At 36.8% G+C, this 16721-nt stretch overlaps 1 protein-coding gene across 1 annotated transcript in view; it reads right to left on the reverse strand.

The window, feature by feature from the left end:
- Positions 1 to 10376: 10376 nt before the first annotated feature.
- Positions 10377 to 16721, reverse strand: part of LOC133071621 (bifunctional heparan sulfate N-deacetylase/N-sulfotransferase 3) — a 166568-nt gene continuing 160223 nt past the window's right edge. The window contains exon 13 of the mRNA XM_061164139.1: positions 10377 to 13033. Coding sequence (XP_061020122.1) covers positions 12914 to 13033 — 120 coding nt within the window. The 3' untranslated portion in view covers positions 10377 to 12913. The remainder of the gene's footprint in view (positions 13034 to 16721) is intronic.

The raw sequence follows: 16721 nt of genomic DNA on the forward strand, positions 1-16721 counted from the left end.
CTAACAATGAAAAAACAGACAGAGAAATTAAGGAAACAATACCATTCACCATTGCAACAAAAAGAATAAAATACTTAGGAGTATATCTACCTAAAGAAACAAAAGACCTATACATAGAAAACTATAAAACACTGATGAAAGAAATCAAAGAGGACACAAACAGATGGAGAAACATACCGTGTTCTTTTTCTTTTTTTAATATTGGAGTACAGTTAATGTCCCCTGGAGAAGGGAACGGCAGCCCACTCTACTATTGTCTGGAAAATCCCATGGACAGAGGAGCTTGGTGGGCTACAGCCCATGGAGTGGCAAAGAGTCGGGCATGACTGAGCGTGCATGCACCACATAGTTAATTTGCAGTGTTTTAGTTTTAGGTGTACAGCAAAAGTGATTCAGTTATACACATACATACATGTACTGACATATACACACTACTATATTTAAAATAGTTAACTAGCAAGGACCTACTGTCTAGCAAAGGGAACTCTACTCATTGTAGTAACTTAGATGTGAAAAGAATTTGAACTAGTATGTTTAAAATAAATACATTCATTTATTATTGTGCATGAGTGTTTATACATTCAGTTATTGAATGTGTGGATAATAACATGAAAATGTCAGAATATGTAATGACTCTACAACCCTACCCTCTGGACTCCAGTTTTATACAGTAAATATCCATACCTAATGTTAAAAACCTTATAAGAGGAACAACTTTCCCCAGATGCAGATTCTAAGAATATAATTAAAATATCGTGTAGTTTTGTATGCAAATTTGATGTATAGGTTTTTAAAATGCTATATTAAGTAGAGATTTAATTCATTACCTATTGTCTAAAGAGTTTAGGTTGATACATTTTTAAACTGGACTGTATGGAAGTGGAGAGTTATTCTCTTGGAGAAAAGAAGTATTTTTGCTCAATTTACCAGAGGACAAGGATGTAATCATATTCATCTTACCCACAGCAATACTTGATCCGTGAATGTGAGTGTTGAATGAAGAAACTGTGATGGTAAAAGTGAAAAAAAAAGATTTGTGGGAAATCATACACAGCATTCAAAAGGAAAATTTCCAGCTAGTATATTAAAGCAGAAATGTATTTTTTGATTTGGGGCATATCTTAACTCTGTCTTTGCCAAAAGTTTTAAATTGAGGGTTTTCTTTCCCTCCTATGGGAATATATTTCAAGTTTTTATAACGGAAATCATTTTACAGAGAACATTTTGTGACAAACTTTGGAACTGATTCCTATTAGTCAATGTTTATAATTGAAATAGATCTTCACTGTCTTAAATCTCAATATCAGAGGTGTACATCTTCTTGAGACTGTAAGGACTATGTTGAGTAATTTCTATTTGATCTTCAAAGAACTGACAGGACTCATAATGCTCTGAAAAATTTTAGCTTGAGCTGAACCTAGAAAAATCTTAACACTCTTTTTTTAAATGAAAATAAAAGAATTTATGGAAATACTCCAATTTACTATATAAGATGTTTTAGTAGGTGTTTATTTATTCTCTCCAAGTAAATTTATAGAAAATCAAATAGAATTAATATTAGAGAAATGACTTTTCTATTTCTTTAAAAGTCTTTTACTTGTATGGTAATTTATACAAATGGATAATATGTCTTAGAAATCAGGGGAGTCCTCAAAGAAATCCCTGGAATTCAGTACATTTGATAAAAGCAGTGAAAATTTTGAAATACTCATCATTCCTTTTTAAAAAAAATTATTTATTTTTTAATTGAAGGATAGTTACTTTACAGAATTTTATTGTTTCCTGCCAAATATCAACATGAATCAGACATAGGTATACATATGTCCCCTCCTTCTTGAACCTCCCTTCCACCTCCCTCTCCATTTCACCCGTCTAGGGTATTACAGAGCCCTCTTTGAGTTCCCTGAGTCCTATAGCGAATTCGGATTGACTACCTATTTTACATGTGGTAATTAAGTTTCCATGTTACTCTCTCCATACCTCTCACCCTCCTTCCTCCCTCCCCACCCCACTGCGTCCATAAATCTGTTCTCTATTTCTGTTTCTTCATTGCTGCCCTGCAAATAAATTCATTGGTGCCATCTTTCTAGATTCCATATATATGCATTAGTATGCAATATTTATCTTTCTCTGACTTACTTCACTCTGTATAATATGCTCTAGGTTCATCCACCTCATTACCTGATTCAAATGTGTTTTTTTTTATGGCTGAGTATACATATTCCTTTGTGTATATGTACCACAGCTTCTTTATTCATTCATCTGTCTATGGACATCTAGATTGCTTCCATGTTCTAGCTACTATACATCGTGATGCAATGACAATTGGGGTACATGTGTCTTTTTCAATTTTGGTTTCTTCAAGGTATATCCCTAGTAGTGGGATTACTGAGTCATATGGTGGTTTTATTCCTAGTTTTTTAAGGAATCTCCATACCGTCTTCCATAGTGGCTGTATCAATTTACATTCCCACCAACAGTGCAAGAGTGTTCCCTTTTCTCCACAACCTCTCTAGCATTTATTGTTTGTAGACTTTTTTGATGATGGCCATTCTGACCGGTGTGAGGTGATATCTGATTGTGGTTTTGATTTGCATTTCTCTAATAATGAGCACTCATCATTCTTTAAAGTACTGAACAGTAATGACTGAGGAGATCTAAAGATGGAAATATGAGCAGACACTAAGGGGATTCTGAAAAGAACAATTATTTGTTATTATCACCTTCTAGAGGTAATAATTATAATAATAGTGATAATAATGGTAATAACTAATGTTTATTGAGTCTATATGTGCTCCTTAACTCATTTCTTTGTCTCAACAATTGAATGAAATTGTACTGTTATCTCCATTTACTGATACAGATGAGTAAATTGAAGCAGAGGAAAATAATATAAGTTAACCCAAGGTTAGCTCTGGGATTTGAGTGTAATCTTGCTCAGGTCCCCATTTCTAACTGCCATGTGTTGTAAAGGAGGAAGAATGATATTAGGTATAAGATAAATTTAAGTCTGAGCTCAAATCTCAAATTTTTGCCTTTGCTTCTGGTGTGATGTTGGTTTAGTTATCTGTCCTTTCCATAGCTGTTTCTTCATCTATAAAGGAAGCTGGCAATATCTCTTAGAATAATTGTTCAGGTAATTTGTACAAATAGTTTAGCAAATACAAAACACTACTTAAGGCTAGAGGGTTTTTTTTCATCTTATATTTGAAAAAATTACTTTGCTAATTTTAGTTCTTTGTTAGGAATTCATTATTATTTAAAGTCTGAACTTGTTTTTTGTTATTTAGAAGAGAGACCTTTTTTTTAAGTCTTTGCATGATTGCGGAAATATGTATCTTTACCAAATTTATTGATTGGTAAAAATTACACTTTTTTCTAAGGCTTAAATGGAAGAAAATATGCCATGTTAAAACTATCATCCTTTGCCTTTTTTCTTTCCCATTTATTGCTAAATTAATTAATTCAGCAAATATTTATTGAGTGCCTATTACATGTCAGAGACGACACACTTGAATGTAGGGATTACACTGATGAAAGAAAGCAGATGCATTTGCCTTCATGAAGCTTATTTGAGTAGGAGAAGACAACAATGCTGTTAAATCAGTAAACTACACAATTAGTTGTAAGATTATAGGTACTATGGCAACACAAAAATTAGATCAGGGAAATGGGAATCAGGAGAACCAAGGAAAGAGATATTTTCTATAAGGTTGTTGGTGCTGGCTTTTTTTTAAAAGATAATATTTGAGCAGGGACTCAGAAAAACTGTAGGAGCTGACCATGTGGACAACCGAGGGAACATCAGCGCAGGGGCTGTATGTTAGCACGGAAGCCGGTGCAGCTGTCGAAGAGGGAGGGAGGTGCGAGGCGAACTGTCAGCTCCAAAGCAATGGACATCAGGTCACCAAAGACCTCAAACTCTGGAAAGGAGAGCTGCTGCGGGATATTTAACACAGGAGTACTTAATCTGTAAAAAGGTTGTTTTGGGTATAGAGTTGACATAGATTATTAGGACAGAGATGGAAGCGGGGAAGATATCCAAGTTAAAGAAGAGGTTATCTCAGAGCAGCTGTGGAGTTGGTGTCTTGACAGATTGGATGTGGGGCGTGCTAATCAAGAGAGTGATTGTCCTAACATAGCTACAGTTTCGGCCCACACTCAGAGCAGTATTACACAAGGGCATGACTCTCCAGGTGTGTCCACCATAGGACAGAACAGCTTATTTCATAGGAAGATGAAAATCTGCAAGTGTGCTCCATCTGCACACTCATGCCTAATAAATCACCATGCCTGTCCCTGGCTCTTCCTAACTGAGGCAGTCTAGCCAGGCAATCTAGCACTGGCAAGAGCCAGTGCTCTTGACCCTGGCTGTTTTTTCTCCTGTGCATCTCCATTGTTGCCAATTGAACCTGGGATAGACTGCTTATATAGTGGGTATAAATTCCATAATCTACAACCTGTGCAGAAATGTAGCTTTGTTCAGTTTTCAGTGACTGTCCCATTTTAGATCTATTCCATCACTTTAGGAATTTTTAATTCTATTTTAGAGACAATGAAAAATTAAGCCAAAGACTTTTGAATTGTGGTGTTGGGAGAAGACTCTTGAGAGTCCCTTGGACTGCAAGGAGATCAAACCAGTCAGTCCTAAAGGAAATCAACCTTGAATATTCATTGGAAAGACTGATGCTGAAGCTGAAGCTCTAACACTTTGGCCACCTGATGCAAAGAACCAACTCACTGGAAAAAACCTTGATGCTGAAAAGATTGAAGGCAAAAGAAGGGGGTGGCAGAAGATGAGATGATTAGATAGCATCGCTGACTCAATGGACATGAATCTGAGCAAACTCCAGGAGACAGTAGAATATAGGGGAGCCTGGTGTGCTGCAGTGCATGGGGTTTCAAAGAGTCGGACACGACTTAGTGAATGGACAACAATAGAAACACCCAAATTAAGAATGCTTCTCTCCTTTCTTGTCAGGGTGGTCTTGGACATGAGGAAGAAGGTGACACCAGGCCTCAGACCCATCTGTCTTCTGCTGGCACTGGATGAATCTCGTCAAGTTTGGTCTTTGGTAAGTGGGCTCTGGCATCCATGGTCTGGGCTCTTCATATCCTGCAGTCCTCAGTCTGTGTAGGTCATTAGATGTCCTCCCGGTCCTAGCTTACCGTCCCTTTGGATCTGAAAAGGCCCATTCTTAGTGATTGCAGCTTCCAGTGGAGTCTGGGAATGCCTATACACTCTGTGCCACTGCGGGAGCTGTGCGGCCTTAGACTGTGTGCCTAGAACACCGTGGCCTGCTGGCACTCGGGTGCTCCTGTACCATTAGCGGGCAGAGCACACAGAGCAGGGCGCTGTTCGGCAAGCCTTTGTTTGGAGAGTAGGACACAGCTTTCTCTCTTCTTGGAGCCTCAGTTTTAAAGAAAATCTCTTGTCCTGAACTCATACCCATGTTTGCCTCTCTTCTTCCTTTCCAGTATTTCTTCATCTCCAGTCAGGCAACCTCCAGTCTGTGAGTGGGATAGGAATAAGATAGAAGGTATAGTCTGGCTTTCCATCTGTTTTCTTTCTAGCCTATTACTTATGGTATAAGTTTTGGCTTATGATACATAAATTACTTTCAACTCTTAGCGATTCTCACATTTTTTGGTCTCAGGATCCCTTACACTTAAAAAAATTATTGAGGACTCCAAAATTTATAAAGGTTATATCTATCAATATTTATTGTACTAGAAATTCAAATTGAAGAACCAAAAATATTAATTCATTTAAGAACAAGAGCAAACCCATAAGATCATAGTTTTAATAAAATATAACTGTTTTCCAAAACAAAAAAAATTAGTGAACAGAGTGATGTTGTGTTATATCTTTGTAAATCTCTTTAATCTTTAACTTAGTAGAAGATAGGTGGATTCTGATTTCTGTTTTTGCATTCAGTCTATTTTGATGTTGCTTTTGCTGAGGTGTGTAGAGAAAATCTAAATTTACCCAAATATGTGTTTGGGAAAGGGGAGTGTATACTTATAGCCTTTCAGCTAATTGTGGGTATTTTTCTTTGATACTATGCTAAAACTTGACCAGTGGTATTTTCTTCGAGGCTATTTGTAATGTGGAATCTGAAACCAAATCAAAGACCTTTTCACACTATGCTACATTAAAAACTATTAGGTTATCTTGCCTAAGAATGGGTGTTTTACCATTATAATGCTTGCACTACATACAATGATTTTTGTAACCTCATACATCAGTTGTTTGGAAAATACTGGTTTACTAGTCAGATCTTCCAAACGTTGGTACATTTTAATAGATAATATTAAAAGAGTGTATTCGTTAATATCACCCTCAGTCTCACCAGAGAAAGTATTTAAATAATAGTATGCTCTTAAGCTCCAAGTAATGCATACAAGATCTACAACATTCTAATTTTCACTTGAAAGTTCAAATTTTATCATTGGCAATAAATACTGTTATTTATTGTTAATTGTTTTTCTTAAAGTGACAGGCTCACTTTTTTCATTAAAAAAAGTCTTAAAATTCTCAAGTTTGAGTAATCATAGTTCCTGCCGTTCTTCTAACTCAAAATGTAAATAAATTAAAAAAGTTCAATTTGCTCAAATAATTGCTCAGGTGCTTTTCCTTGAGACAGCTATCTGCTTCAGTGTATAGTGGAGGTACTCCAGGTATGCTTCACATTTTGAAGCAGAGAATATTAAAAAGTTAGGTGTTGAGGGTATGAAATTGAATGGTATCAATAGTTCTTACTGCCTTGCTGCGTGTATCCTTAACTGAAGCTGACTTGGTAAACGAGTGTGTGATGGTGGAGAATGCAGTGACCAGGAGACTTCTGTTGAAGCACCAGCGGTTTTACCCATTATTACTCTTGCAGAAACAGTGAGAATATCAGCACAATGACAAGGGAATATGATAAACTGGTATTATATGAAAGTAGTTCTGACCATGCAGATTCCCCGAAAAGGACTTGGGTCTGCCGGGGGACCACAGACTCTGCTTTGAGAACCATGTAAGCACTAAGTAAGGCTCTGTATCGCCACAGAGGTCTTGCCTACCAGTCAGTCTCCTGGATAACATCCACCAGCTGATGCTAAAATCAGTTGCCAATTACTGTTGGGCCTGAATATTTATCTGTATTTTTTTAAAAAAATGATAGATTATTGCTGTTACTATTGATACTAAAGTATTACATGCACTTGGAAATGAAAATTCAAATACTTCTCCCTGGTCTTGCACTCCAGCCCCATTTATCAAAGGTAAGTAACCATTCATATCCGAGTTGTGTTGATTGCCTTCATAATACCAACTATCATTCACCTTATCATCTTGGTTTGTCAGCTTGAAGCATCATCTGTTGGTTCACACATAAAGGAAGAGAGGTTTGGCTCATGTAGACCCTTATTCCTTGATGTGTGTAAATGTTTAATTCATTTACCCTCTTGGTCATCTTCCTATTTTTTTTTAGCATATATTTATATTTTTGTTTTTTGTTCTTTTGGTTATGTTTGTGGCTTTAAATAATGTATTTAAAAATAGATTTCTGCTGAACTTACTACAGGCCAAAAGCAGACCAGAGTATTCTCCAAACAGAAGTGAGGGAGGAGGGATTGAAATACTCAGACCCCACTTCTGCCTCCAGCTTTCCCACCTAGATAATTTGTGGCTCCTGCCTGTGGCAGAATGTGTGAGAGACAGGGAGAACCACATGTCACAGTAAATGACGATAAAATGGAACAAGGGAAGGAGCTGGTACTGATGATCTCATTTGACTCCCTCCATTGAAGGATGAGGAAATTGAGGCCCTAAAGGAAAACTGACTTACTCAGTGTTGTTTTGGTTAAGAACCGATATCAGGGCCAACATCTATATTAGTCCAGTCGATTCTGTCTGCTATTCCAGTTGTACTTAGGGTATCCTTAATTGGGGATAGAAGCAACATGGTTTCATCAAGTTGATCCCAGGTGGGAATGAAAATTGGTCAGTATTACATTTTCATAGCTTTTTATTGTTTTTAAAATTAGAATCTTTAATTTCTTTTAAATTTGTCAGTTTATTTATCTGTCTGTAAAGCAGACTCTTTTGTTTTTGATAGTAGATGTTTTGTGGGCTTTTAAAAGTTTTGTTTACTTTGAAAGACATAAATTAAGTTCTGAAAAAATACTCTGTAGCCCTAAGAGTATATCGCATCTTGAACTTGCATTTCTGTTTAAAGTGGTTGAAACTGAAAAATTCAGACTGAGAATAAAGTATTTACCAAATAGAGAAGAGAAGACCAATCTTTCTGGTCCAACTGTATAAATTATGCATAATATTTAAGAGCAAGATCTGCCTTCCATTTCACTTATTGATTTGAAGAAGAGCGTTTTGGCATCAGAAATGCAGACAGCAGTCATTTCCTACACCTAATTTATTCCCTCATAACCAAGAAACAGCTTGATATAGACGGTTTTATGTAAGATTTGTCACAGATCCTGGGTGCTTTGGAAATGTTTCACATTTCATTCAGTTTAATTCTGTTTTCTGTATGAAAAAAATGTGGGTAAATACATTCTTCCTAGCAGTATCTTGGAGACTTTATACTGTGAGTATTTAATTTGTGGAATTTGCTTTGACTTCTGTGGAAGGAATTGATAGGCAAATAAAGTATTTGACCTGAATCTGGCTAGTGAATGTCTTTCTTAAACACTTAATGACACTATTCATGATTCTTCTTTTTCTATAAAGGAGATGGTGAAAATATAGCAGGTTCCAATTTTAATGATCTATTAATCTTTGTGTCTATAACTTTTGGGAATAGACTGAGAAATGATAGAAACTCAATGAGTAAGATAAGTACAGGATTAAAGGAAGAAGGTGGAAGTGGAGGGCAAGAATAAATTTCACCTGCTAATAAATAAATGAATATATTTTTGTGACTTTTGTTAAGAAACTGAATATATGGAGAACTGTGTGGACAATAAATTGAGGACAAATAGCAGGAACTTGTAGTAGCACTGGATGGGGAGAAATGGCCCTCAAATTCTCTTAGCTTCCGTTGGCCACAGGTGAAAGGCTTGCTCAAAGTAAATTCTAGATTTTTCTGGGAACGCAATCAATGAGACACTGTCTTTAGCTCTTATCCTCAAAGCATAAATTAATGGCTTGACCTTATAAAATTTAGTTTGCTTTTAGGTAAAGTGAAAAGAAGTTAAACATGTCAAGCCAACACAAATAATTTCTTAAGGATTATCCACCACAGGGATTCATTGCTCTTTCCATGACTCCTAACTATTTGGGGATGGGTGCGTGTGTGCATGGGGTGGGGTGGGCAGGATGAAGGCGGTAGCCATGCTGTAGGTGGTAACCACGCTGTGTCAGTTTTGGCAGAATAGAACTCAGCCTTAGAGAATAATTTGAAAATAGAGAAATCCCTTCCTTCTGAAATATTTGAACTGTTCAGTGCCTCCTCAACAGTGAGCCTTAAACATATCTCCTGGAAAATGTACTGCTGATATCTCTTGAAGGTAAAGTATTGTAAGTCATTATAAGCCGCTAACATCAATGGGGTTGGTTTATTAACCACTCACCAGTTGGTCTCAGAGTAAATAGAACATAGGATGGCACACATAGAAAATTGGGGGTCAGATGTATCCTAGACTGGAGAACTGTGTGTCTGGGAGATAATCCTATGAAGAATCAACTGGTGTATGATGACAGGGTGGGTTGCAACATGAGAAAGCCTGATGTTTAGAAAAGAAAGGGACTGGAATAGAGAAAAGAAAGTTTTGTGGAAAATGTAGATAAATGTCTAACTCTCCTGATCCCCTCCTTTTCTTTTTTTTGCAGAGATGGTCTGTTTTGCTAGATTTTTAAGAAAAGAGAGACTAGCTAACTCCTTATAAAGCTCTAAAGAAAGCAGCTGATTTGTGGGGAGCAGAGCAGAGCACTAGGAGTAAGAGATGCTCAGACTTCAGGCTCTCAAGTCTGTTAAGTAACAGCTGTGTGCTCTTCTCACTTTCTGGTCTCATGAGTGACCCTAGGAACTGTTTTACATGTAGTAGAACTAAACAAAAACTAACTAATATTGATTAGAAGATCTGTTTAAGGTTATATCATTAAAAATAAACTCATGTCTTCTTGGGAAGTTTTCCATGTATCTCACCATTTTGAATTGTATTAGTGGTATCTATGTTCTATGACCACCTCCCACTTGGTCACAGGCAAACACCGACTATCAAACAAATGCCTACTTGTTATCTAAAATCACCAGGCTCAAACTCTTTTCTTATCACAGTTTATTGTTGTACATATGAGGTACCATGCTACTATCAGAATTATATCCAGGTTTTTTATTTTAAAAAACTCAGAAAAAAAAAATGTTTCCATTAATTTTCATTCAATGTGAATGACAAGAATATTATAGCTATAAACACTGAAATAACCATTTCATTTCTTCCTGAGGAAGTTTCATATTTTAAGCAATGAAAAAAGAATGCCATACAAAGCTAGTTTGAAATCACATTATCTCTTTCTTTCCCCATGTGTATTTATGTTACTTTCAGAAGAGCATAACAACCACCTGGAGTATCCAGTATAGTAAGTATGCGTGTCCCCTAGTATTTGAGTTGTCTTCCAGATACACTGAGTGATCAAAATTCCTTTTCAAAGGTTTGCTGCTCTAGGTAGCATAATATCTATATTATGAATGAGTAAATTTTGGCATGATCTCTTCTTTTTTCTCCTTTCATCCCACAAGCATCCAGTGTGTTTTTAACATTTCTTAAAGGGTAAGCTGTTTAGTTGACTGAGTTTATCCAGACAGAATTACACCATTAGCAGCTTTGTTTAGAAGTTTAAATGCACATCTCATCCTTGAAGTGTAAATGCATTGTTTTTCTTCTCCTTTCCTTTTTTTTTTGAATCAGTAGAAATGTTGTCAGAATGAAAACACAATACTGTATGTAACTGTTGGGGCTTATTCTCACTATGACCCTTTTAAGTGAATTTTCTTAAAATAATGAAGATCAAAGGCTATATTCATTTTCTAGTATGTTAGGCATGTGCTGTTCATAAAAGGTAGTGGTAAGCATGAAGACTGACCTTACCATCTTGTTCCAAATGACTTTGATTTTGCTTTTACTGTCAGGGATCTTAAAATCTGGTTCTTTGTCTAACTCTTTCTGCTAATAGCTTGTTTGTTTAAAAATTGGCTTATCATTTGGGTATACAAAACTTTAAAACATTTAATTCATTATTATAATACAATTTTAGAAATGGATAGTTAGTGAAAGTATCTCAAAATTTGCTTTCTAATTAGTGAATAGTTGATAGAGTTCAATTTCACATATTATAATGGCCATGAAACTATTTGGGCATACTTTTTTTCTAATCATACTTTTGATAACATTCATAAAAGCTTATATAGTCATAGCAAGGAATTTATTTACTACTTAAATTTCTTATGTGTATAGTATATTTAATAACTAAGTAAATATAAGCACAGGAAAATCAGCATGACATTCTTTTCTTTTTTTTGAATGCTTTATTAATCATGTAATCATTAAAAATTTAAGTGTAAAATATATTTTAAGAACCATGCCTGGCTCATCTTGGTACTTCCTCCATTTAATTTAGTAGATAACCCATAAATTTAACTGTGTTCTATTGTCTTCCATGAGAGTGATGTACAAAATGTTCTAAAAAAATGGCACTGGGCTTTGATTATCTTTTTCTGCCTTGTACCATTCATTGCAAATCTGAGATTAAAAATCATACATTAATTTGTTTTTTGTCACAGATCTCTGTATTATACAATTTCATTTTGAATTATCTGCAAATATGTAATTTTTCTGTAATTTAAACATAAATAACCCAACATATCATCTGGAGAAACTGTCCTTAAGATTTCAGTTAATAGGTTTTTTTCTTGGGACCATTAAGAAAAAGTTGTTTACATTAAAAATTCAGTTTGTTTCTAGAGATGACATAGACCTATTCTGAGCAAACATTTCTGTAGAACCAGTGAGAACTACTGGAGTTGATCTGCAGCTCACAGCAAAGGGACATAAGTTGTCAATCAGATATCTTTAGACCCCTACAATTTCTTGCTTTTAGAGGATTTAGTCAGTACACTTAATATTGCTTCTTACCGTTTTGGCATACTCAGTGTGTTTCTATTTCCCATCCAATAGCTGGTACAACATACCTTTCAGAATAATAATTATGTAATGATAGAGACATTAGTAACTTTTACAGAAATGCACTAGACTATGTGGATGAAAAATCACTTTTTTCCTTCTATAACACTTATCTTTTTTTAATTTTTTTTCGATGCAGATAAAGCTCAGATATAACTTTACCACTCTCTGATCTAGGACAAATTGTAAATTATAATTCTTTCTAAATACTTCAGTGGATTTTATATTTTTGCAAGCAGTTTTCATGGGTATTAGGCCTCTGGCGCTTTATGCTACATTGTGATGTTTACTTTTTGTTTTGTAGGACACTTTATAGAATCAAAGAATAAGAAAACATTCTACAGGCAAACAGCAGCCTAAAAGTCTACAGAGACATAATCTTAGTTGATATATAAAAGTGTAAATATTACTACGAAATGGAACAGTTCTGCATTGGTATTTGATATTTATATTGGTTGCTATTGATTAACACATGAGTGCACAGTAGTCTCCAATAACCCCACAGGCTCAGATACGGGTTAAGAGAAAGGCCATAGGCCTCAAGGCTTATAACAAATACTTTTAGTTTTGTTTTGTTTCTAATCATCCACGTGCCAGCACATGGAAAGAACTTTGTTTTTCTTGTCTCATTTGAAGAGGTATATTTTAAACCACCTTTTGGTAGCTCCGGGAAGCTCCGGGAGAGGTGAGCGTTCCATGGAGACGCTTCGGCTTTCTGACAGTGCTATCTCAGCTTCTGCAGCTCCTGCCTCAGCCAGGACGGCAGAGGCTGCCCCAGTCTGTGCAGCAGCTTGGAGAGTTCCACGTTGTGCTCGCGGTAGTAGCTGGACAGAAATGCTCTGCTCTGAGGTGGGGGGAGGAGACACAACGACATCAATTGTGTCTGTTAGAGTACACTTCACACACTGTGACGATGTTTATTTATAGCTGTAGATATTTACATAGTGGCTTAAAATTGATTTTAAGCATGCACACTATTTATTTAGCACAATCTAGTCAACAAAAGAGCCCAAAATACAATATACAAAATACTTGGGTGCAACCTAAAAATGACAGAATGATCTTGGTTCGTTTCCAAGGCAAACCATTCAGTATCACAGTAATCTAAGTCTATGCCTCAACCACTGATGCCAAAGAAGCTGAAGTTGACTGGTTCTATGAAAACCTATTACACCTTCTAGAACTAGCACCCCAAAAAGACGTCCTTTTCATCACAGGGGACTGAAATGCAAAAGTAGGAAGTCAAGAGATACCCAGAATAACAGGCAAGTTTGGTCTTGAAGTACAAAATGAAACAGGGCAAAACCTAACAGTTTTGTCAAGAGAACATGTTAGTTATAGCATTTCCCATAACTCAAAAGGTGACTCTACATATGGACATCACCAGATGGTGATGAAATCATACTGTGTTCTTTGCAGCCAAAGATGGAGAAGCTCTATACAGTTAGCAAAAACAAGACCTGGAGCTGACTGTGGCTTAGATCATGAACTCCTAATTGCAAACTTCATGCTTAAACTGAAAGAAAGTAGGGTAAATCACTAGCCCATTCAGCTCTGACCTAAATCAAATCCCTTATGATTATATAGTGGAAGTAACAAATATATTCAGGGGATTAGATCTGGTAGACACAGTACCTGAAGAACTATGGATGGAAGTTTGTGACATTGTACCCAAGGCAGTAATCAAAACCATCCTAATGAAAAAGAAATGCAAGAAGCTGAAGTGGTTGAGGAGGCTTTACAAATAGCTGAGGAAGAAAGAGAAGTGAAGGTAAGGGAGAAAGGGAATGATATACCCAGCTGAATGCAGAGTTCCAGAGAAGAGCAAGGAGAGATAAGAAGGCCTTGTTAAATAGAGGAAATAGAGGAAAACAATAGGATGGGGAAGACTAGAGACATCTTCAAGACAATTGGAGATCTCAAGGGAACATTTCATGCCAGGACGGGCATGATAAAGGACAGAAACGGTAAGGACTTAACAGAAGCAGAGAGATTAAAAAGAGATAGCAAGAATACACAGAAGAACTGTACAAGAAAGTTCTTAATGACCGAGATAACCATGATGATGTGGTCACTCACCTAGAGCTAGACGTCCTGGAATGTGAAGTCAGGTGGACCTTAGGAAGCACTACTATGAACAAAGCTAGTGGAGGTGATGGAATTTCAGCTGAGGTATTTCAGATCCTAAAAGATGATGCTGTTAAAGTGCTGCACTCAATATGCCAGCAAATTTGGAAAACTCAGCAGTGGCCACAGAACTGGAAAAGGTCAGTTTTCATTCCAATCCCAAAGAAAGGCAATGCCAAATAATGCTCAAACTACTGTACAGTTGTGCTTATTTCACGTTAGTAAGGTTATGCTCAAAGTCCTTCAAGCTAGGCTTTAGCAGGACATGAATTGAGAACTTCCAGATGCACAAACTGGATTTAGAAAAGGCAGAGGAACCAGAGATCAAATTGTCAACATTTGCTGGACCATGGAGAAAACAAGAGAGTAGAAAAAACTGGAAAGTCCTAGTCAAAGCTATGTTTTTTCCAGTAGTCATGTATAGATGTGAGAGTTGGACCATAAAAAAGGCTGAGTGCTGAAGAATTGATGCTTTTGAACTGCTGTGCTGGAAAATACTCTTGAGAGTCCCTTGGACTGCAAGGAGATTAAACCAGTCAATCCTAAAGGAAATCAACCCCTGAATATTCATTGGGAGAACTGATGCTGAAGCTGAAGCTCCAGTACTTTGGCCACCTGATGCAAAAGAGCTGACTCATTGGAAAAGACCCTGATGCTGAGAAAAATTGAAGGCAGAAGGAGAAGGGAGTGGCAGAGGATGAGATGGTTGGATAGTTTCACTGACTCAATGGACATGAATTTGAGTGAACTCCAGGAGATAGGGGAGGACAGAGGACTGGGGCGTGCTGCCGTCCATGGAGTTAGAGAGTCAGACATGCCTTAGTGGCTGAACAACAAAACACAGTGACTCTGTTCTTGAAAATACACACTCCAAACACATAAATGTTTTCACTAGGGAAAAGACTTTTGTATTAAACATGTGGTTTATTTGTGCAGAATTAAATGTTCAAATAGCTAGATTGAGTTTAGAAATACAGCTGTAACAACTGATTGGTTCCAGTATTATGCTCTATTAAAACCATTCTGGCTTTGGAGCAAGAGTTGGCTTGATAAATCTATAAAATAAAACACTCCTTTGTCATCATTAATTTACATGTAGAATTTGAAGATAATATTTTCTTAAGAGCACTTTTAAGGCATACACAAAATATTCACTGTTAAAACAGTACTGTGTTAGGTAAATCAGATAAACCTATAACCTGATATATTTGCACTATTTGACCCAAGGAAGGAAAGGAATGCCTTGTAAATGATCCTGATTTATAAGGAGGTAGATTTCCCTTCAATAAAAGAAAATATTTTAATAATTGAAATTGTAAGAAATGGGAAGTGCTGTGATGTAAGGTGGTGTTTAGTGGGATTTATATGTAGTTCAAATGACTGCTGTTGGGAATGTCTTGGAGGGTGGGTTTCTGGATCTTTATCTGTACCTTTCTGCTTTACTACTCTGAGTTTCAGTTCAGTTGAATCTTTAAAAGATTAATTTTAAGTTAATCTTATTTTCTTCTGCTCCTCTCTTAAAATATCATATCTGGTACCCCATCTTCAATGCCATAGGAAAACATGTCATTTTATGTTGATGTCAATGTAACATAGTGGTTTTTGCAGTAATTACGATCACTGGAACAAGACTGAACCTTTGTGCTGTACTGTAACCATCACTGTGATCAAGGGAGAATGCAAACCTTTGTGTGGCTCATGTGTCAGTCTCCCTGCTTTTCTCTGTTTGGGTCTCCTTAGTCATCAGCTCTAAAACCACCGACAGGCCCAGATAGCACACCCTAGCCAGAGAAAGGTGGAGACAAAACATATTCCCAGATCCTCTGTCTGGGGGCCTGATCATTCTGTGCCTCCTTTCCTGCCAACCAGACCTGGAATCCAGGGCTGAGCCTTAGACCTTTGTGTAGAGCCTTTCCCACCGTGTTCTCTGCTAACATCTTCCTTTGCATTGCTCCTCTTTATGAATGAAGTCCTGGGGCAACAGCAGCCTGGGACTGCCTACATCCTGCCAGCTTGCTCCCTAATATTTCCCATGGATTCTCCAGCATCTCAACTAACTTTAGAATTGAACCTCCTGAGATCCACATTCTTCCTACATTTCTTTGGAGTTTTTTTTATCAGTATCGTACCTCCTGATACTGAGGATTATCTAAACTGCATCTCAATGTATTGGCTTTTTTGGCATTATTTTCAAACCTGACAGCCTATGTCAGCAGCCAAACCCTTGTCCTGTGCCCTATTGAGTGAGTATGTTGGTCCCCATAATCAAGTACCCCTTCTTCTTCTGCTCCCTCCTATGGCAAGGTAACTGATATGAGATTTGTAAAGCACAACACATCCTATTTGAGAGTCTAATATGTTCAGGTCAAAAATTGCTAGGACAGAATTCAGTGATATGCAGAATT

Source organism: Dama dama, chromosome 17 (assembly GCF_033118175.1).
Source record: "Dama dama isolate Ldn47 chromosome 17, ASM3311817v1, whole genome shotgun sequence".
Taxonomy (NCBI): domain Eukaryota; kingdom Metazoa; phylum Chordata; class Mammalia; order Artiodactyla; family Cervidae; genus Dama; species Dama dama.